Genomic DNA, 22,111 nt, shown 5'->3' with positions numbered 1-22,111 from the left:
CAGTAGAAGCACAGATCAACCCTCCTAGCTTTCTTTTGCTTCTATGTAAGAATCTTAATTTATGCAATGGCAGTGCTTTGTTCTAGAATTTCTGCATTGCTAAACTTAAGAATAACAGAATGAATTTAGATTTCTGAAAGACAAGGGAAATGTCTGAGATACCAGAGAGTCTGTGATCTTAATTCACATTTTAATGATTACTTATCACAGCATTTCAACACCAGATGGCACAATTGTACAGCTTTGACTGGTAACAAAATATCAAAGTATTGATCCTGTATGCAAATGTTGTCAAGAAGGTGCTCTCTCCTCTTAACAGACATCTGAATCTTTCCTGGTCAGCTGATGCTTTCCACTGTGTTTTCCTCTTCAGTATGCCTCTGGCCTGGCTTTATGTAAAAACACAGACATTGGGAAGTATATGATTATTAACAACTTGTTAAAATGTTTTTTTGTGAGTTGCAGAATTGCATATGAAAACATATACAGTCACCACCAAAATTATTGGCACACATGATAAGGATTAGCAAAGAAGCATGTGTAAAATAAACAAAAGCCAACATATAATTATACATAACAATATATAAATAAGTACAATTTACAATAAATCTTGGAAGTGATATAGATCAGTTTTATGTTGTCCCATCTATTTCAAATTAGAAGTAATCATTAAAATGTGATAAAATAAGCATTAAAATGTTTATTCTGTGCAACTGTACTGTACAAAACCACTGCTTACAATTTAGATTTATGCTATCCATAAATAATATCTGCAGAAAGTGTATATTCAAAAACATAAAACATCACAATGATGCAAGTTAACAATATATTGGCAGTATATTACATTCCGTCCGGTTCTGGAATTAGTCTGGTTGCTGCCCTCTAAGACTGCCTCCCGAGCAACAATATCCTTCTTATAGTTTGGTGACCAGGCTAAATAGTTAATTGTACAGTTTTAACATTACATTTCATATTTCAAATTCTACACTTTTAACAATATTAAACAACATGAGTTGCTTCCTTGTATATTTGTTGGTTATTATTTGTATTGTGTACATGTAATAACTTGTATTTATCCATGTTAAATTTCATTTGCCAGGTGTCAGCCCATCTCTGAATAGTGTTATTTTATATAATCTGTACTGCTGAAGCTGTATTTGCTATGCTACCTTACTTAGTGTAATTTATACCTATACCAAATTCTAGATCATGAATATAAATTAGGAAAAGCAGAGGCCCCATTACTGATCCCTGAGGAACCCCAGTAACTACCTCACTGTAGTCTGAGGCATCTCCCCTTATTATTACTCTTTGTTACTCTTATTCCACTTACTTAAATTATGTAAGACTACTGTAATTTATAATTTCAGGATTAGGTTTTTGTCTGGAACTTTATCTAAAGCTTTCTATTAATCCAAATGTTTTTGGATCTATGACTGCAGTTGCTTGCTTAAAGACATATGTTTGTGTGACATGATTTACCGTGTCTACATCCATGTACAAGAATACAATTTACATTTACATGTTCCTAAAATGTTTGTCTTTTCCAGGATTTTACAAGTTATAGAGGTAAGGCTGATGGTTTCTGTAAATCTCTGGTTTGGGTTTGTTCCCTTTCTTATGGATACATTTGCAATACTCCAGTCCATAGGCACAAGCCCTGTTTTGGTAGTCAGTTTTGATATTTCAGTTAGAGGTCTGAGAAGAATTTATTTGCTATTTTTTATTTGCTATTTTTGAGAATCTAAAATTTGACCCAGGTGATTTGTTTGTTTAAATGTTTCTGAGTTCCCTTACTCTGTGTTGATAGAGTTAAAAGTCTGTAGGATTGATTGCTATATTTTGAATTGCAGGATGCAATACCAACAACATTAAAATATTTGCTTTATCCTTCAATTATAGTGCATGCACATAAACCAGGTTTAAAATAAATACGTCAGTTAAAATATTGTGCTTTCCAACACTGTGATTAAAGAAAAGAGAAGAAACTAAATTGCATTTTCGTTAGAGATATAATGGGATAAAAGTGATTTTGGCAGCCTTTGTTTTAGAAACTATGCCTACTGTATTTGTATTTCTACTTTAAGTAAATGTTGCTACCAATCTTATATATACAATAACCTATTTTAACCTAAATAACCTAAATTTAAGAAATAATCAAGTGTTTTGATATTACAGCTAGTAATAATAAACTAGTTTTACTGGTATAATAATATGTGATATATTGTAACAATTGTAAGTCACCATGGATAAAGGTGTCTGTTAAGAAATCGAGTAATAATAAATAATAGTTTTAATTGTCCAATTGCATAATGAATTATTATATTATTATACCTGGAATGTTTGACACATGAACTCAGTTAAAAAAACAGCAGAACATTAATTTAAACTCAATGCATACTCATTTTCAGATTCTTTCTCAATCAGACATTGTGCTGTGCGATGACTTATTGACACAGTATTTGTTATCCGAATTAAAACTGTCCTTGTAACAAATATTTTGTACACATCTATGCTTTGGTCCTTCATAGTCAGATATCCCTGATAAATGTATTTGTTTTGTCTCTACAAACAATATGAGTTTATACATGTACTGCTGTGAATCATATTTACAAAAAGGAGCAAGGGGAAGAGGGGGGAAGCTCACTTAAGGGGCGTACTACTCTTCTGCTCTCAACTTTGAGGAGGACTTGAGCTGCTGCTGCCGCCCGACAAAGCTGAGTCTCTTTATATCCTCAGAGTTCAAGAGTGGAGCAGGCAAGTGTTCTTGTTGAAAATTGCATTAAAATGTTCAAATGCAAAATAGCAGGTTGCGGATCTTCACCCTTTGCAACTTGATGATTTTCAAAACAGTTCAATACCGCCCGTGTCTATTTATTTCATGTATTGAAATATTCTCCCACTCAGGGAATGGAACAGGGAAACCTGACTTAAGATTATTATATTGGGTGTGTGCAGAGGTCAGGGTCATGTTTAGCACTGTGGGTAGCAGCAATTGTAATACACCGTTAGTGTACCGCTAAGCACTGTGTCTGCCGCCTGGGAATTCAGGTCTTCCTCAAGGTAAGGAAGCTGCTGAGGTATCTAAGGGTCTCAGGAAAACTCATCAAAGTAAAAACTGGATAATATGAAGAGGCAGCCTCTGCTTGGGTGTAATGCCAATCAGCACAACATGTTCATGGCGCTATTCTCTCTAGCGTTGGGATAAATCCATTCTACTCAACAGCAACAGGTGAGGACCAACGTTCTGCCAGAGAATTTGCCTGTTTGTGATGCTTTGAGAACAGTTTATTCAAATAACATGGCAGAAGTCTAGTGCACTGAATATTTCTCTTAATAAAAATGTTTTTGGCTCCAAGCACCTGACTGGACTGCTGGAAAGAACCCCTCAGCTCTCCTTAACATCAATTTTAACCATTACCTAAAGATTCATAACCTTTTTCCTGTTTATTTGTGTAGGTGAAATTGTAGGGCATGATACCAGCTAAGAAAACAAAGCAGAGCTTTTTTCATCCATATAGCTTTCATCTTTCTTACTATAACCTTGAGGTGTTTTGTTTTAATCTTATTAAGGCCACATGTCTTATGTATGGGGGGCTTTGAGGATCAATTTAATTAGAGATGTCAGTGATGTAAAGTAACATCAGTTTACAATTCCTAATTTGCCAATTCGTTTGGCAACAGGTATACATACATATGCACACACACATATACATATACTTATATACATACTATATTTTTGGGGGACAATTTAACATTCTCTCAACACTGGTGGGAACGCATCTACACATAACCTATGCCTATGGTAAAATACCTACAAGAGGAGCACATTGAAAATGGAAATATTAAATAAGAAGATTTGGTGGTGTGACATGGAAAATAAACAAATGTAAATATCTTGGGAAGGCCTTCATCCAGCAGTAGATCGATAAAGGCTGATGATGATGATGAGGAGATATAAATGTGTGTTTCGTATGCACACATACACACATTTTTTCTTATCAGTTACTAGAACAATAAGGCATATACTCTAAACAAAACAGCATTGTATTGCATAATATATTAATCCAGTTGTACAGGACAATTGCAATAGTTTGGATAGTTGTTCATGATGGGGCTAGAACCTGACTGGCATTGTAAACAGGGTTTTCAAACATCTTTCATGAATGCCAGCAGTGCCACGTAAGCCAAGTTAAAGATTTCCATACCTGTCTCCTTCTGTGTATCAGTGGCCATGAACAATGGGAAGCAAGGATCAGTTTACGGAAACAAAAACAGATAAGAGGTTGTCTCGAAGCAGCAGTTCTATCGTGAGACCAAAACTGAGTGTAATTATCATTCCCTTATATTGTTTAAAGTCACCATAAAATTACCTGAAAAAAACTGAGTTCAAAGGCAGTATTTTTCTGTCTGAGACCTCTAATAAACAAACCATAGTTGTTAAGAAGTGGCAATTGTTTCAATGAAGAAATTCAAATTAATTGTTACTGGAACATAGGGATTATTATTAATTTATTACATTTTATTTATGTTTTCAACTTGGTATGTTGTATAATTTTTTATATTTGGTTTTTATTTCTTTTCTAATTTCTACAAGACATGAACCCAAAGTTGCACAAGGCAGTCTAGATTTAGCTTTGACAGTAAAATGGTGTTAATAGCAAAACCTTACAAATCTGTTACAAAGTGGCAAGTGGTCTTTGAGGATAAATTACATTACAAAAATTCAAATGCAAAATAGCAGGTTGCACCCTTTGCAACTTGATGATTTTCACCCCACGTCTGCCAGATTTGACATGCAGAATTCACCAATTTAAAATAATAACGTGATATTTACGATGAACAATATGGATAAGGATAATTGAACAGGCTAAACACTAAGGGCTCTTAATATAATAACTTTGTGTTTTTAAATTTCGTTACGTTGCTGTCACATAAGGCAAAGATTCTTCTATAAATTCACCGACAAAGAAAGGAAATGTGCTCAGTTTCCAAAAATGGTAATTACATACAAAAATGTAACAAAATTCTGAGGCACAAAAATGTCAATGGGAAGACACACAGACCTCAGCATGACCAACATTTGTTATTAGGAATATGCTGCCCCTAGCTATTCTGCTCCAAATCTGGGGCTTTTGTTACAAAATTGCACTTTCATCTATTTTAACCATCCACCTTTGTCTCTCTGATGAGTGCCGACTACTTGGGCAATTTGCCCTGATTGTGTGTCTACATGAGGGCTCAAGTGCACAAAACTAGTTTACATATCTGAGAATGGCAGTCTTGCCTGTGCTTCTAGCTGCCCTCCCTTCATCTTCACTCAAAACAAGAACGCTGTCTTTGCAGATTAGAAGGTGACAAGAACAGCAACCTCAGTCCTTAGAACAGAATCCAGTATTTTGTTTGCTCTAGTTTTTTGTTATTATTTTCTTGTGTAAAGAATAATTGTTATTAATTCATATCGTGCTTTCATGAATAGTTCAAAGACGTTAAATGAATTAGACACATTTTGATAGTGCACTGCATATCAGTGAGTAAAATGTTTAAAGCACTCATACGATGTTAATAAAATGTTGCCGTATATCAAATTTCCTTGAAGTCACTAAACTAATGGCCAGTCAGCCTTTCATTAAATATTCCATTCATTTCAAGGGAATGTGGGTTTATTGGTCCAAGGATATGACTGAACTAGAGTGCATTACCTGCACCGGAAGATCTAATGACAATATAATTTAAATCAGTAGAGAAGACTATCAGATATTGAGATCCCTTAATTAGGTCAGGCACTGCAGGCTGCCTCTTTTGTGTTTCTTACAAACATGGGATGGGTGGGGAGGAGTGATTAAAAGGTGGATGAAGTGGTTTCTTAATCAGAATCCACATCAAACATGCATTGAGTATCTTTCACAGGAGCAACATTATCTTCTAAAATTAGCATTTAGGAAAAGAAAATCAATTTCCAAGTGATACTGTTTGCCAATTAAGCCCGTACTGTATTGAGACACTCTGTGAATTCAATGTCAATAGTCAGGCTGCAGAATTAATAAGTGATGTTCATTTCAAAAGCATTGTCAACCCTGTGGGAGGTTACTATAATCAGTGAGGGAATTAAAGATGATCTCAGTTCAGATAGCACAAAAATAAAAAAAAATTAGACTAAGTACCTCTCAACCAATGTATAGATCAAAGATGTTCATAAAAGTTAACAAGACTCTATAATGATGGCCGTGGGATTCCTCCTGTTATAAAGCAGCTAAACAATTCTGGCCAAAACAGGTCTTTCACTGCGATGATCTGTATGGTATGTCATCATTTTAGTAAAATAAGTATTCACTTACTTCACATCAACTAGTAGAGATGCATCTACATATATACATAGCATATGCATCTATTAAGAGTTACAATTTTATATTTCTAGGCTTCATACATGGTGTGAAAAGTTTAAGAATGTACCTGTGGAAAAAAGCAATTAAAAGTATTGTTAGGTTTCCTGCCTCATTATCTTTCTCCTTCTTGTTTAGCTTTTATGATTAAAGTTCTGTGATTGTAATTGTATTGCTTTATGAGGAGTGTGACATCTCTTGTAATACTAAAGAAATACAAGTATGATGACTGTATGTCTAGCTGTATAAAAATGTTTAAATGGACAATCTCTACCCTAACTTCCTTGGCCTTCATCTAAACATTGGTGGCATATTTGACACTGGGTTAGAAGAAAAAAAAGGATTTAATGGTTTTTAAGTTTATTTAATAAGTTTAGGTTTTGAGTTGTGAAGTCAGCAATGAAAGCTGTTGTTCTTTCATTCTTGCGAAATTGGGTGACCCTTAATACCAAATGTACTATGGTTTATTTCTTTTTTATTCTGTCTTATAAATCACAAAAATGTATATTGTACTGATCTAATGTAAAGATGTCAATGCTTCATATAGTAATCCTCTATAGTAATCCTGTTGTTTCTATGCAGTATCTTCAGAACTCCAAAGTTAATAAAAGAGGTATAATTTTACACAATTTTTAGAAAGTTGGTAATAAAAATGCACTTCAAATGTCATTATCCAAAACACTTGAGATTATGCTATTAATTAGCCATGAGCAGAAATCATAAACCAAAGATCTTATAGCTATATTAAAAAAAATACTTCTAATACAAAATACAGTTTTCATTGAGCTTAGATCGAGAATGACTAGGACATAGTTGATTTAGAATGTGTGATGTAATCACTGATTAGGTATCTCTTGTGGAAACATTAACACCTCTGTTTATACTTCTCATTTGAGGCATCAATATATATAGATCACCAGTAATGCCTACGGTGACACTTTTCATGTACCTGACACATTCATTACCTTAACTGAAGCAGTTAAGTAATTATCATGGGATGCATATATATGCAATGACACGCTATTTATCAGTATGGTACAGACTGAGCGGGCTAACTTTAGAGGGCCTGTATTGTTGTTTGTTCATTTATTTATTCAAACATTCTTCAGAACCTGGTAAACAGCAGTTGCCATGGTGAAAAAATGCATTGTATTATTGATTGCTTGTTCACTTCAGCAGATGGCTTTTTTCTGAAGATATACAATTTAAATTATGCTTTATTACTTATGCAAAATACAGTTGCTCTAAAGATGTATTTCTAAAGAAAACACATGCATGCATGCATACATATACATACATGTATAAATCTATTGTAGTGTAGGAGGTACTTTTATAAGATTATAAGATTTGCAAGCAGTTTGTTGATTTACATAGTTTGACATTTATAGATGTTTTGTAATATGAAGAAAATAAAACTAGAAACCTCTATATTGCTTCATATCTATCTAGCTATCTATCATTTCTTCATATTTTGACAATAAAACCACTCTCTCTATCTGTGATATTGAGAGGAATCTGGCCAATATGAGCTGAAATCATTTTTTTGTGTGTGTTTCATATTTTCAAATTGTCAAATCTAACCTTGAAGTAAACTAAAAGAGTTTACAGTTAATTGATTTTGTGTATAGTTAAGTATTCACAATCTTACAAATACTATTTGTTAATACTGTATTTCAAAATCCATTAGTGGCTTCAAAATGCTATTATTTTATTGCAAAGAAATTTCAGGCCACAAAAATTGAGATACAAATCCCACAGATAAACAGCTTGGTTCGAGATTTGTTCCGTGCCTTTCAGTTTGTCCAAGGCTGGAGGAGGCATTGGTACTATAAAGAACTCCATTCCCCTATAGTTTATTATTGCCCTTAGAATTTCCTTTTCTTTTTTTGTTTCCCTACTTTTAACAGCTCTAATCATCTAATCATTAAAGTTACTCGTTAACCACATGATAGTTTCATATTGGGCCCTTACCTAATTCATATTGAAATAGGAGAGGGGAAACACAAAGTTCATGCCAATTATTAGATCATGTTATTGCTATTTATTTGGTTAAATATTATTCAGTTTATTGCATGGTTGTTTCTTTTATTTTTGTGTGGTTTTTATTACTTATTACAACCTACCTGAGGTATGTTTTGGTGGTATTATTCCCTTGTGGTTTTAAATTGTTATGGGTAATGTAGGGCAAAGGACTTAGTAAATCGCTTTTGCCCGCGGTATTTGTTTTTTATAGTTTTTACCTATGCACTCATTTACGTGTGTTTCTTACATCTTTTACAGGAAGTGAGCGCCGATCACTGTTTACTAATCGTTTTATAATTGTACTAATAGCTTAATAATTGTATTGTTTATTTTATTGCTTTTAGAGTACGGTTTATATTTATATTGGTTTTTATCAGTCGTGATTTTATTTAGCTGCAATTTACTGATCCTCTGTCTGTGCATTTTGTGTTAAGCCAGTATTTGTAAGAGTGAAGGCTATTTGTTAATATAAAATGATGCCTTTTGCACCATTTAAATACAAATAAGTACAACCTCCCCACCATCTGCATGGACTGTGCAGACACATGACTAGGTCACTGTTTGATATAATAAGGGGGTTTGAATTGATTTGTCACTTTAATTGTTTTAGTTTTGTGTTTTGGTTTGATTTATTCTGTTTTTTTCACTTTAATTTATTTCTTTATATATATATATATATATATATATATATCTGCCCTCCATGCATTCTATGTTAGATTCTCTTTGTTAGATTCAGCCTCTAATCTATGGTCAGGTTTTCTTAAACAGCAGTTGAAGCTAAAACTATTGCAGTCCAGCTCTGTTTGATTCATTCTGATATTGGTGAAAGTGAACTAGTACTCTTCTAATTTATTTAGGAAACTACATTGACCTATGGTCATTTTTTATTCCCCTGTCTTTTAATAAAACTGGTTTGTAAAAGCAAAACCAAAACTGTATTTGTTACTGTGACATTTGATTGAAGGGACTTGTGTGAGGGAACCCATATTATTGGTCATGATCCAGAGGTCCCCTACCTCTATATAAACTAAGGGTGGCGTAGTCTTTGGGGCATAAAGAAAACCAGTTGTTGTAAATTTCCCCTGTCCACACTGCAGTAGCCGCCACACAAATCTTCCAGAGTCAGTACACTTTATAATCGGAATATCTTGAATGGCACATGTCTACCTACAAAACCAAGATTGAGAAATATTATTAGTTATGTATTACAGAACTGACGATTATATTGTACAACATTGCCAGAAAATATAAAACTAAAATCACTCATCGATTTAGTTGGTTTAGTTGTACCCGTTTGTTGTAATCATAGAACGTATCAGTAAACTGCTTATAAATAAGACCATGTGCAAGAAATTAACTTTACTCATGCCATTTTCAAATACACTTTAAGACTCTTGTCTGGATGCAGACCTTCTTGACTTGTTATTTACATTATACTGTTTTTTCTCATCTGTTTTTTCTCCCTTCCTCATCTCTTTTACTTCTTCAAGTGATTCCCATTGAAATGCAATACCCTTCAGTTAGAGGGAGAGAGAGAGGGAAAAAAGAGGGCAGAAAAGACAATACAATTAAATAATTAGTGCGCCATGGGACCGCAGACAATTAAAACAATTATCTAAATTAAAATGACATTATGTCACAGCTGAAAATGATGATACCGGTGTCGCCTTTTAAAGCAATTTTCATAATTCGAATAATTTAAATTACAGCATATTCATTCATTTACAGATGATGAGGGATGAGAGGGGCCACTAATGAAATACAATCATTAGCACCTAAACAAAGTAATTGAAAAGTCCTTTATCCTCCCAGCTAGGTGATAAGATGTCTGAAACATCATCACCCTCCCACATAAAAAATGCAAAAACAAGCAATTAAACCATAGACAAAGATTAAGCCCGCTCTATGTATCAAGTGATATACACGTTTGAAAACACAACTGATTGCCTTGATTAGGCTCGGGTAGCTCAGTTGATTTGTTTACATTGCATTTAGCGCCTTCTTTAAAGGAACATTGTAGAACAAACTCAGATAAATGGCAGGAGATGCACCAAATCAAGAAATATAGAAATAATAATATTATTAAAGTTAAAAAAAAAATCAGTGTGCTAGATTTTTATAATTTTTAATTAATCACAGAATTGTTTTAATATGTATGCTGAATACAAGGCTGTGTGATTAAATGTGACATTTTTATTGTTCAGTTTAGAATGGAATTCTCAGTACAGCCCAGACACAGAGATGTGAAGTCAGTCAAAGGGCTGTGCTTATTTGAAAGGTTATGAGAATGAGCCTTCCTCATACAGGTGCATAACTCCATTCAAATTATTTAATGTTCTGTGATTGCTATACTATATAGTGCTTCATGTGTATTGTGTCTACTCAATTAGGTAGACCTGGGTGTATATTAAATCAATTAGAGACATACAAATCAAAAGGACATACAAAAACTATAAAGAAAAACCTAGCTCCTCTCGAGCATTAACATAAGATATGGAACACATACTAAAAATAAGCATGTACAGCACACACAATAAACAATCAAGTATGTGATCCAAATTGTAATCAAAGTTTAAAGCCAAGTACATTACTGTAATCCAATATCCAATTCCTCTTCTCTCTGGCGCTCACCACTCACAGATTCTCCCGCTGCCCAACCACAACGGGAAGGCAGGTGGGAGCCAGTCATGGAGGGAAGAGCGGTCCAGGGAGGTGCAGGGCATTCAGGGCTCTGCATCACCCAACACGGCGTCACATTATACACACATACATATATATAGTGACGCGTGCTTTTATTTTACACAGGAAATACATTCAAAAAGTGGGAACACACATTCAGATAAGAAAGTTATATAAAAAATGAATTATCTTTCATGCTGATAACGTTTAATCAGAAGAGTAATCTGATTAAATAAGAAGAGTTTGTATACAAAAAATGCAAACAACACCCCCTCAACATAGCCACCTTCCAATAGAGCTACAAATTTACTTATATTTTCAGAGTGTTTCTTCTTATTTTAAACTAAATCAGTTTAAAAGGTATTTTAAATTCAGGGTCCTAATGATGTGATGGCAGACACATTGTACTTTTATGTAACACATTTTAGCCCCCCCATCCCTTTTCTAGTGTATAGTGTTAGTGTAGAGCCTAATTTGGCCTTTGCCTAAGGTTGAGAACTCAGACAGTGTCTCTGCAGGAAGAAGTACTAATATCCCAGCATGACGTCCTTTTACAGAAGGTGCCAAGCCTGATGAGATGGTCCCATCTGGTTTGCAGATGTTTTTGAACACTTATTGGCATTGCCCTTATTAGCCCGAACTCCAGTTTATTTCCCTCTCTTTGCATTAAACAGCGCCAGATCCTCTTTTGGAAACCAGGGCCTTTTTTTGTGCTTAACAACTGAATAAATAAATAACGGAGATGAAGAGAGAATTGCACATATCTCAAGAGAGCGAGACACATAGTGGAGGATGGCTACACACTTTCTGATTGTTACACTTCAGACTGTTCCACTCTTATGCATCAGTTACTTAAACCCAAGGCGAAATCCCTTTTGTTTTTCACCTTTCTCCCAGCGGATAAAACATACACAATTTTCCAGCACCCCTCCTTACTCACTGGCTTGTAGAAGTGTGTATGCGTAAGGGGAGGAGGGAGCAGGGGAAGAGGACAAGACTTCAGGAAGGGGACCTCTTGCCATCCTAACCTGCCCCTCCTTCCTCTCCCTTGCCCACCTCCTGCTCTTCCCTTGCGAAACGCTTGGGTAATTTGCCACAAGCATGTCATGGCTCTCTGTGTCATCCTGGTCTCATCAAATAGAAGTGTGCCAATCTATTAGGAGCTCCTGGAGGAGTCAAGAACATAATGTGTGAAGCACATGAAAAGAAGCTTTCTTCCCATTCATTAACACTCCCCACACCTAAAGGCTGTTCACTTATTTGATTTTTCTGTTTCCCCTTTTCCCCTCTTCCTTCTCTTCAAGGAGGGATTTTCATTGTGCCTGAAAGACTTTCCCTGATGCAAAAAGAAAGGCCTCTTCACTGCCTTGAAATAACAGGCCCGCTAAAGGTAAATGGGCCCTGCGGATGAAACCACGTACAAAGTCACATAGGCAACAAAAGGAAAAGGTGAGAGACCTCCATGATCCTCCAGAATGAAAATAAAGTGCATTTTCTCGCAGCCCTGGACCCTTATTTTGCTATTCTATGTGTACATTAAGTATAGTCTGTCTTAGAGGTCTGCCTTTTTTATTTTCTTTCCCTTCCCTTTATCTATCCCCCCCCCCCACCACCACCACCACCTCCCTTCCCCCCCACTTCATGGCAAATGGAAATGCTGTCCTTGGATTTCCAAAGAATCAATTCCCATTTGTGCGCCCTTGATCTGACCCTGCTGAAGGCATTAAGTTCGGCTTATGTTTAAGACTGTGGAATATATTGTGTGTCTGTGCCATAAGCTCTTTTATTTGGCTGAACAGGTTTGTTCTGGTAGTGGTTGCGAGTGCAAGGCGAGAGACTTTACTTGTTAAAACCATGATTTGTGTTTTTTTTTTTTTTTCTCGTGCGAGAGAGTGAGAGTGTGAGAGAGAGTGAGTGTGTGTCTACATGTGACAGAAGTTGGGGCTGTGGATCAAATGCAGCTGCTGGGAATGGATTCTAATGAGCTGCAAAGCTTTTAACCTCATGATTTGGTGTCCTTTAATGGAGACCCGCTGGTTACTTTTGCATTAAAATACAACTACAATTGAAATGTAGCATCTACTTTATTTAAGATACATGTATAATATTTAAAGAGTACCCAAACTGTCTGATTGGTGGTGCCTTAAGAGATAGCTGAATATTTAGACCATGGTGTTTAGAACATTCTCATTACATCCAATTCAGTCCAAATATTGCACTTTAATGACATTATGTCTTTGTCCTGACCCTCATTCAGTAATCCAAGCAATGTCTACCTCATGACTGCATTCATTTTTTTCAATAGAGGGGCATGCACACTCACATGAATTAGCAAGGTAAGAAACATTCAAGCATATTGAGAAAAAAAAATCATATTCTTAGTGCAACAAAAATTGTTCTGTCTTTGCAAGCAAATATCTATAAAAGTAACCCCAGGCTTCAGCCCTGGTCAGAAAATCAGAAAGGCATTATGTCAGTCCACCAGCGATGAGTAAATATGTCAAACTATATTCTGTATACAGTGAGGGAAAAAAGTATTTGATCCCCTGCTGATTTTGTACGTTTGTCCACTGACAAAGAAATGATCAGTCTATAATTTTAATGGTGGGTGTATTTTAACAGTGAGAGACAGAATAACAACAAAAAAATCCAGAAAAACGCAAGTTATAAATTGATTTGCATGTTATTGAGGGAAATAAGTATTTGATCCCCTATCTTAAAGGGAGTGCTCCTAATATCAGCTCGTTACCTGTATAAAAGACACCTGTCCACAGAAGCAATCAATCAATCAGATTCCAAACTCTCCACCATGGCCTAGATCAAAGAGCTGTCCAAGGATGTCAGGGACAAGATTGTAGACCTACACAAGGCTGGAATGGGCTACAAGACCATCGCCAAGCAGCTTGGTGAGAAGGTGACAACAGTTGGTGCGATTATTCGCAAATGGAAGAAACACAAAATAACTGTCAGTCTCCCTCAGTCTGGGGCTCCATGCAAGATTTCACCTCGTGGAGTTTCAAAGATCATGAGAACGGTGAGGAATCAGCCCAGAACTACACGGGAGCATCTTGTTAATGATCTCAAGGCAGCTGGGACCATAGTCACCAAGAAAACAATTGGTAACACACTACGCCGTGAAGGACTGAAATCCTGCAGCGCCCGCAAGGTCCCCCTGCTCAAGAAAGCACATGTACAGGCCCATCTGAAGTTTGCCAATGAACATCTGAATGATTCAGAGGAGAACTGGGTGAAAGTGTTGTGGTCAGATGAGACCAAAATCGAGCTTTGGCATCAACTCAACTCACCGTGTTTGGAGGAGGAGGAATACCCCCAAGAACACCATCCCCACCATCAAACATGGAGGTGGAAACATTATGCTTTGGGGGTGTTTTTCTGCTAAGGGGACAGGACAACTGCACCGCATCAAAGGGACGATGGACGGGGCCATGTACCGTCAAATCTTGGGTGAGAACCTCCTTCCCTCAGCCAGGGCATTGAAAATGGGTCGTGGATGGGTATTCCAGCATGACAATGAGCCAAAACACACAGCCAAGGCAATAAAGGAGTGGCTCAAGAAGAAGCACATTAAGGTCCTGGAGTGGCCTAGCCAGTCTCCAGACCTTAATCCCATAGAAAATCTGTGGAGGGAGCTGAAGGTTCGAGTTGGCAAACGTCAGCCTCGAAACCTTAATGACTTGGAGAGGATCTGCAAAGAGGAGTGGGACAAAATCCCTCCTGAGATGTGTGCAAACCTGGTGGCCAACTACAAGTTGGTCTGACCTCTGTGATTGCCAACAAGGGATTTGCCACCAAGTACTAAGTCGAAGGGGTCAAATACTTATTTCCCTCATTAGCATGCAAATCAATTTATAACTTTTTTGAAATGCGTTTTTCTGGATTTTTTTGTTGTTATTCTGTCTCTCACTGTTAAAATACACCTACCATTAAAATTATGGTGTCGACACGAGTGAGGGACCCATTGCAGTGTGTGGCGATTACGAAATTGCTGCTCTCTTGGAGAAATGCATGATCCACAAAGTGCCCCTTCCAGGGCAGCATGAGGGATTCTATTCCCCATACTTCCTTAAGCCCAAGAAAGATGACAAGCCTGGAGACTGGTTCACCTTGGTGGATTTGAAAGATGCCTACTTTCACATCCTCGCCGTGACAGAGCACGCTGAGTGACAGCCATTCAAGCGTGCTGGAAGGCGCTCCGTTGGTGAAGGGCCCCTCTGAATTTAACCCTTGGTGTGGCCTTGGGACCAATTTGCCACTGAGTGGTTTTGACAACAGATGCCTCCAAGCAGGGTTGGGGAGCTGTCTGCAATGGACAGGAAGTCCAGGGCAGTTGGAGGGCGCCTGTCAAGGCCTTCCATATCAACGCCCTGGAATTATGAGCTGTGCTACTCAGTCTCCATCACTTCATGCTGGCCCTTCGGGGCAGTCATATTTTAGTGCAGACAAACAACACAGCGGTGGTTGCCTACATCAACAGGCAGGGATCTCTCCGATGCCACACACTATATGCGGGAGGAGAGTAGGCTACACCTGTTGTGCCTGGTGCGGGATCTCAGGTACTATTTGGTGCGCACTAAGGACATTTGGCGCTCGGATCAATTGTTTGTGTCCTGCGTATGCAACCATGGTTAGCTGAGAAAAGAAGCACTGCCCAATGGTTGCAAGGTTTGGCGGGAGTTCTAGCTCCGAGCAATAAGAGGAAGTCTTTGTGCAGAAGTCACCTTTTATACAAACAGGAAGTGGAAAGGTCCTGTTTGACTGACGGGCACAAGACCAATGGCAGCTTTGATAGACAAATGTCTTCGATACGTTCCAGCGATGTGCGCTGATAACGCCACCCCCTTGGGCAGTGCTTCTTTTCTCAGATAACCATGGTTGCATATGCAACCTATTGATTTAATAACTGGTGGCACCTCCTTTAGCAGCAATGATTTCAGCCAAAGTCGTTTCCTGTACCTGTTGACCAATCCCACACATCGGCTTGGAGGTATTTTGGCCCTTCAAAATAGTTGATCATTTGGTATTTTGAACTGGGGTGGCACGGTGGTTAGCGCTGCTACCTCACAGCACCAGGGTCTTGGGTTTGAGTCTTGGCATGGGGGCCTGTCTGTGTGGAGTTTGCATGTTCTCCCTGTCTTGCCGAGGGTTTTCTCTGGGCACTCTGGTTTCTGCCCATTGTCCAAAGACGTGGTTTAGGATGATTGGTTACTCTAAATTGCCCTGTGTCTGTGTGTGTTGCCCAGCAATGGACTGGTATCCCATCCTGGGTGTATTCCTGCCAGGATTGGCTCCAGCTGCCCCATGACCCTCACCAGGATAAGTGGTTTTGAAGATGGATGGTATTTTGAACTGCTTGCTTCAGGTCATGCCACAACATTTCAGCTGGGTTAAGGTCAAGACTTTCACTTGGCTATATCAAAATGCAGAATTGAATCTGCTTCAGCCATTTGGTTGTAGAATCACTTGTACGTTAAGGATCATTGTCATGCTGCATGACCCACATTCTTGCTTCAGCTCACTAACTGACACCCTGACATTCTACAGTAGACCCTGACAAGGGTAACAATGGTGTTGAATTTCTATTTGCCTGTGGATTGATGGAGAACAAAGTCTTTAGTAATGGTTTTGTAACCCTTTCCAGCCTCATGAAATCTCTTTTGATCGGGGCATGATTCACTTCACAAACCTGTCATGAAGAGTAGAGTCCGATGGTGACAATCAAAGTTTGTGTTTGTTTTTTAAGGAAGGGCCCCTCAAACTCACACCTGATCTCATTGATGGGAACGCCTGACTCAGATTACCCCATTAATAGAGCTAATTATACCTTTTCCAACAAAGTCAGTAAATGTTGGATCAATGTCTTCAAGACATGAAAAAGTAAGATTTGTTGGGGGTTATTTGTTTAATCAAAGCAGAGCAGAGCAGATACTTTTCCTTTCCTGACATATAAACGCCTCAATTTTTAGTTGGCTGGGTGCATTTTACATTTTTTATATAGATTTTTCAAGCCAGTTTTTATTGGTTGGAGAAGAGATCCAACAACTTTTAGCATCACTAATGTGAATCATTTGGAAGCTGATGAAAGTGCAATGATCAAATAAGGTGGTCTCCCTAACTAAACTGCCACTTATCATTACTGAAAAGCAGGGGACAGATAAAATAATTGTCTGTCTTTATTCAAATTAATTTAATTCTGCGATGTAAGATAGCAGGTTTCATATAGGCATGGGAACTCTCAAAGTGCACCTGCTGTATGCAAAAGATGAAAAGCCCTGAAACATAGGGACACCCACTATTTCAAATTGAATCGCCAGTTTGCTTTGACTTGATTTATAATTTTCATTTGTGTGCATCAGAAAAGAAACAGTTGTTCACAAAGTTCAAACTTTCATAATGCAGCCACTCAGAACATGAGGCCTGCCTACATGCAGCCCCCGCAAATCATTACTATGCAACTCCACTGACCTGCACCATAGAAAATGCTTTCTCCTTGATTTTACTATCTGAGTTTGTCATTGTTCATGATTTTACTTTTAGAAGTTTTATACATCTGGCAAGCCTTAAGGACGATGAAAAACACACACACACACACACACACACACACACACACACACACACACACACACAAAACAAACACATGGGGCATAATTAATAGATTCTGCACTTTTAAAATCACAAGCAACCTCTGGGACAATGAGCATCTGTAGCAAACTGAAGCAGAAAAAAGGAAAGAAAAAGAAAGAAAGGAAAATGTCTAATCAAATGCAGCAATCAGAATGCTGCCAAACAACATTACTGGCCATTTACAATCCTTTTTAATTTATAATCAAAAGGTGCAAAACTACACAGGTCATTACTTTGCTCCTTAATGTCCTGATGAGTGCAATAAAGAATTAATCAAAGGCCATTAGCCAGTATTTACTACAAGGCTGGAGCCAGTCATAGTGTGAGGCCATTTCTTTCAGCCTGCAATTTCTAGTAAAGAAACGAGCTGAAGACACAATAGGCAAATTTGATCCACACATCTACCTTAACCCTCCTCTGATGTCGTGGCTGCTGTAGGGAAAGCAAGGGGAGAATAAAAAGGCTAACAATGAATAAATCACAGCTGTGTGTGGCTTCAGAGAGCACAATTTAATTGTAATATATATATTATAAAAATTAATTGTAATCACACACAATGCAGTTTCATGCAATGTGTTCTGTTTAAATTGTGTCCCAGGATGTGCTGTTCAGAAAAAGGCATAATTGTGAAGGGATGGAAGCAAAATAAAAGTGAAAGTGGCACTATTACACTGAAGGAAGGTGGATGAGGACAAACATTTCTATAGTGTGAGGACTGTTAGACTAATTGGCAATAATGTTTTACTTTAGATTTTGTTAAAAGGAAAGAAACTAAGTTGCAGTAACTGGCAGAAAAGGGGCAGACCTTTATGTAGTATGAGTTGTTTTTCTTGACTTACCTTTTTTTAACCTTTAAGTGGCATCCTTTGATCTAAATCGCAATGCTGTGTAGAGGGTGATAGTCACTGTCAATAAGCAGCGTAATGGTCAATGGATAAGAGGATGCCTGTAGTTCACAATATGAATCCATGAAAAAGAGCCAGAACCTGAGACCATTGACATATACAACCTCCTTTTCTCAATTGCCACTTGACAGAATTTACTACCTACTTTTCTCCACTACTATAAACAAAAACAGCATCTTCTGGGGGTGGCCAAGTGGCTGAACTGGGAAAGTCCTCCACCCAGAGACCGTGGGTGACATAGATCTAGCGATCACGGATTCAAAGGTTTTTCATCTGGGACATATAAACAGATTGGGCGAGTTTGTGAATGGAAGATTAACCCTTTTGTTTATATTAATGTGCAGCAGAATATGTGTGCAGATCATTCACAAACCTAATTCATCCTATGAGAGGTGGAAGAAGAATCCTCCTAATGCATTACTGATTAACAGTAATGTGCATTTAGTGTTGTTTGAAATGCACTGATATGGGACTGAGTAGGAAATATATTTATACATATACAGTACTGTGCAAAAGTTTTAGGCTGGTGTGAAAAAATGCTGTAAAGTAAGAATGCTTTAAAAAATAGACATGTTATTAGATTATATTAATCAATTAACTAAATGCAAAGTGAGTGAACAGAAGAAAAATCTACATCAAATCCATATTTGATGTGACCACCCTTTGCTTTCAAAACAGCATCAATTCTTCTAGGTACACTTGCACAAAGTCAGGGATTTTGTAGGCATATAGTCAGGTGTCTGATTAAACAATTATACCAAACGTGCTAATGATCATCAATTCAATATGTAGGTTGAAACACAATCATTAACTGAAACTGAAACAGCTGTGTAGGAGGAATAAAACTGGGTGAAGAACAGCCAAACTGAGACTGAGCACAGCAACAAGACACAAGGTAGTTATACTGCATCAGCAAGGTCTCTCCCAGGCAGACATTTCAAGGCAGACAGGGGTTTCCAGATGTGCTGTCCAAACTCTTTTGAAGAAGCACATAAAACAGGCAATGTTGAGGACCGTAGACACAGTGGTCGGCCAAGGAAACTTACTGCAGCAGATGAAAGACACATCATGCTTACTTCCCTTCACAATCGGAAGATGTCCAGCAGTGCCATCAGCTCAGAATTGGCAGTAAACAGTGGGACCCTGGTACACCCATCTACTGCCTGGAGAAGTCTGGTCAGAAGTGGCCTTCATGGAAGACTTGCAACCAAAAAGCCATACCTCCGACTGGCAACAAGGCCAAGCAACTCAATTATTTTCGAAAACACATGAACTGGGGTGCAGAAAAATGGCAGCAGGTGCTCTGGACTGATGAGTCAAAGTGTGAAGGGCTGAAGTGCGGTACACGAACAAGTGTCTGCAGGCAACAGTGAAGCATGGTGGAGGTTCCTTGCAAGTTTGGGGCTGCATTTCTGCAAATGGAGTTGGGGATTTGGTCAGAATTAATGGTCTCCTCAATGCTGAGAAGTACAGGCAGATACTTATCCATCAGGGATGCATCTGATTGGCCCCAAAATTATTCTGCAGCATGACAACGACCGCAAACATACAGAGAAAGTCATTAAGACTATCTCTATCTTCAGCGTAAAGATGTCCTGGAAGTGATGGTATGGCCCCCACAGAGCCCTGATCTCAACATCATTGAGTCTGTCTGGGATTACATGAAGAGAGAGAAGCAACTGAGGCTGCCTAAATCCACAGAAGAACTGTGGTTAGTTCTCCAAGATGTTTGGGCCAACCTACCTGCAGAGTTCCTTCAAAAACTGTGTGCAGGTGTACCTAGAAGGATTAATGCTGTTTTGAAGGCAAATTGTGGTCACACCAAATATTGATTTGATGTAGATTTTCCTTCTGTTCACTCACTTTGCATTTAGTTAATTGATAAATATAATCTATTAACATTTCTATTTTTGAAAGCATTCTTACTTTACAGCATTTTCTAACACCTGCCTAAAACTTTTGCACAGTACTGTATTTATCAACTGGAGTTAGGCAGTTAAGTTGTAAGAAGTGATTCTAAAAGCAAAACAGTCTCTCACCAACAGCCAGCCTTCCTGTTTCAAATATACTTTATCCAGTGTTTTGTATTACTGTTTTGTAATCTTTTAACAGTTTTCTACAATAAGACCTTGAATGTTCAGATCCATCCACTGGTGCATTTCCCATTCTGCTTAGTGTGGACAACTGCTATGTAGGATGCGATCTGGTGGTGAAGACCAGATGATAAGTAGGCCCCAATGTTGGCATTCAGGAAACTGACGTGAATTTCCCTTCTGTTAAACTACCAGCTAGAAATACCTGTTGCCAATGTATTTGTGTGTGTATCTGTCTGTAGGCTAGTTTTGACCAAAATATAATGGAAATAATTTGACAAATAATGGAGTTAAGGAACAGAAACAGGAAGGTTAAATGAGCGATCTACACTACCGAAAAGTTTTAGAACACCTCAATTTTTCCAGTTGTTTTTAAAATCTTTGCAGTTTAATGTCTCAATATACTCTGAAATTAAAGCATAGAACAAATAAACAATTGGAGATAAAAAAGATATCATGGAATCATTTTGTTTAATAAAATTGGATCTACATTTTTGACTCATCAGAGTAGCCACCTTTTGCAGATATAAAAGCCAAACACACTAGTGGCATTCTTTCTACGATGCAAATCAAATATTATTTGGAAAGTTCTTCCCAACACTATTCCCACAAATGTGTTGCACATGTAGGTTGCTTTGCTTTCACCCTTCTGTCCAGTTCATCCCAAACCAGCTTGATGGAGTTTAAGTCTGTGCTGGCAATTCCATGATTTGAAGCCTACCGTCCTGACATAGCCTGGAGGTATGTTTTGGGTCATTATCTTGCTGTAGGATGAACCACTGACCAACTAGGCGTATACCAGAGGGTATTGCATAGTGCTGCAAAATGCTTTGGTAGCCGTTTTGGTTCAGCATGCCTCTCACTCTGTGCAAGTTGCCGAATCTATATCCAGCAAAAGAGCCCCAGACCATCATGCTTCCTCCTCCATGTTTGACAGTTGGTGTCAAACATTGAGGAACCATCCTTTCGCCTACTCGACAGCATACAGAAACCCTGCGTGATGAACCGAAAATTTCAAATTATGGTTCATCGGTCCATAAGACCTTCCAGTCTTCAGTAGTCCACTGGTGGTGCTTCATGGCCCAGGCAAGCCTCTTGTTCTTATTTTGCTTTCTTTACTGCCACTCGACCTGTCAAACCTGCAGCTTGAAGTGTTCTCTTCAGTTGAAACTGACACTTGCTCACTTCGACCTGCTGTGCTTGAAGCTGTTGTCCTGTGAGCCGCTTATCACGCAAGCTGTTGCCTCTCAGAAACTTGTCTTCTGATTCTGTCATGGCTTTGGGTCTGTAGTCTGGAGTTTCCTCCAGTTTCAAAGTGCCTTTTGATGGTGTAGGAAACTGTACTCACTGACATCTTGGCTTTCTTTGCAATTTCTCTAAAGGAAAG

The 22,111-nt window shown here is 38.0% G+C and overlaps 1 protein-coding gene across 1 annotated transcript in view; it reads right to left on the bottom strand.

Annotated features, from left to right (window-relative positions):
• Positions 1-288: 288 nt before the first annotated feature.
• mbip (MAP3K12 binding inhibitory protein 1) overlaps positions 289-22,111 on the bottom strand; it is a 73,975-nt gene continuing 52,152 nt past the window's right edge. The window contains exon 8 of the mRNA XM_066694245.1: positions 289-389. Coding sequence (XP_066550342.1) covers positions 339-389 — 51 coding nt within the window. The 3' untranslated portion in view covers positions 289-338. The remainder of the gene's footprint in view (positions 390-22,111) is intronic.

This window comes from Amia ocellicauda, chromosome 21 (assembly GCF_036373705.1).
Source record: "Amia ocellicauda isolate fAmiCal2 chromosome 21, fAmiCal2.hap1, whole genome shotgun sequence".
NCBI classification, from domain to species: Eukaryota; Metazoa; Chordata; class Actinopteri; order Amiiformes; family Amiidae; genus Amia; species Amia ocellicauda.
This window is presented reverse-complemented; position numbering and strand designations above follow the sequence as displayed.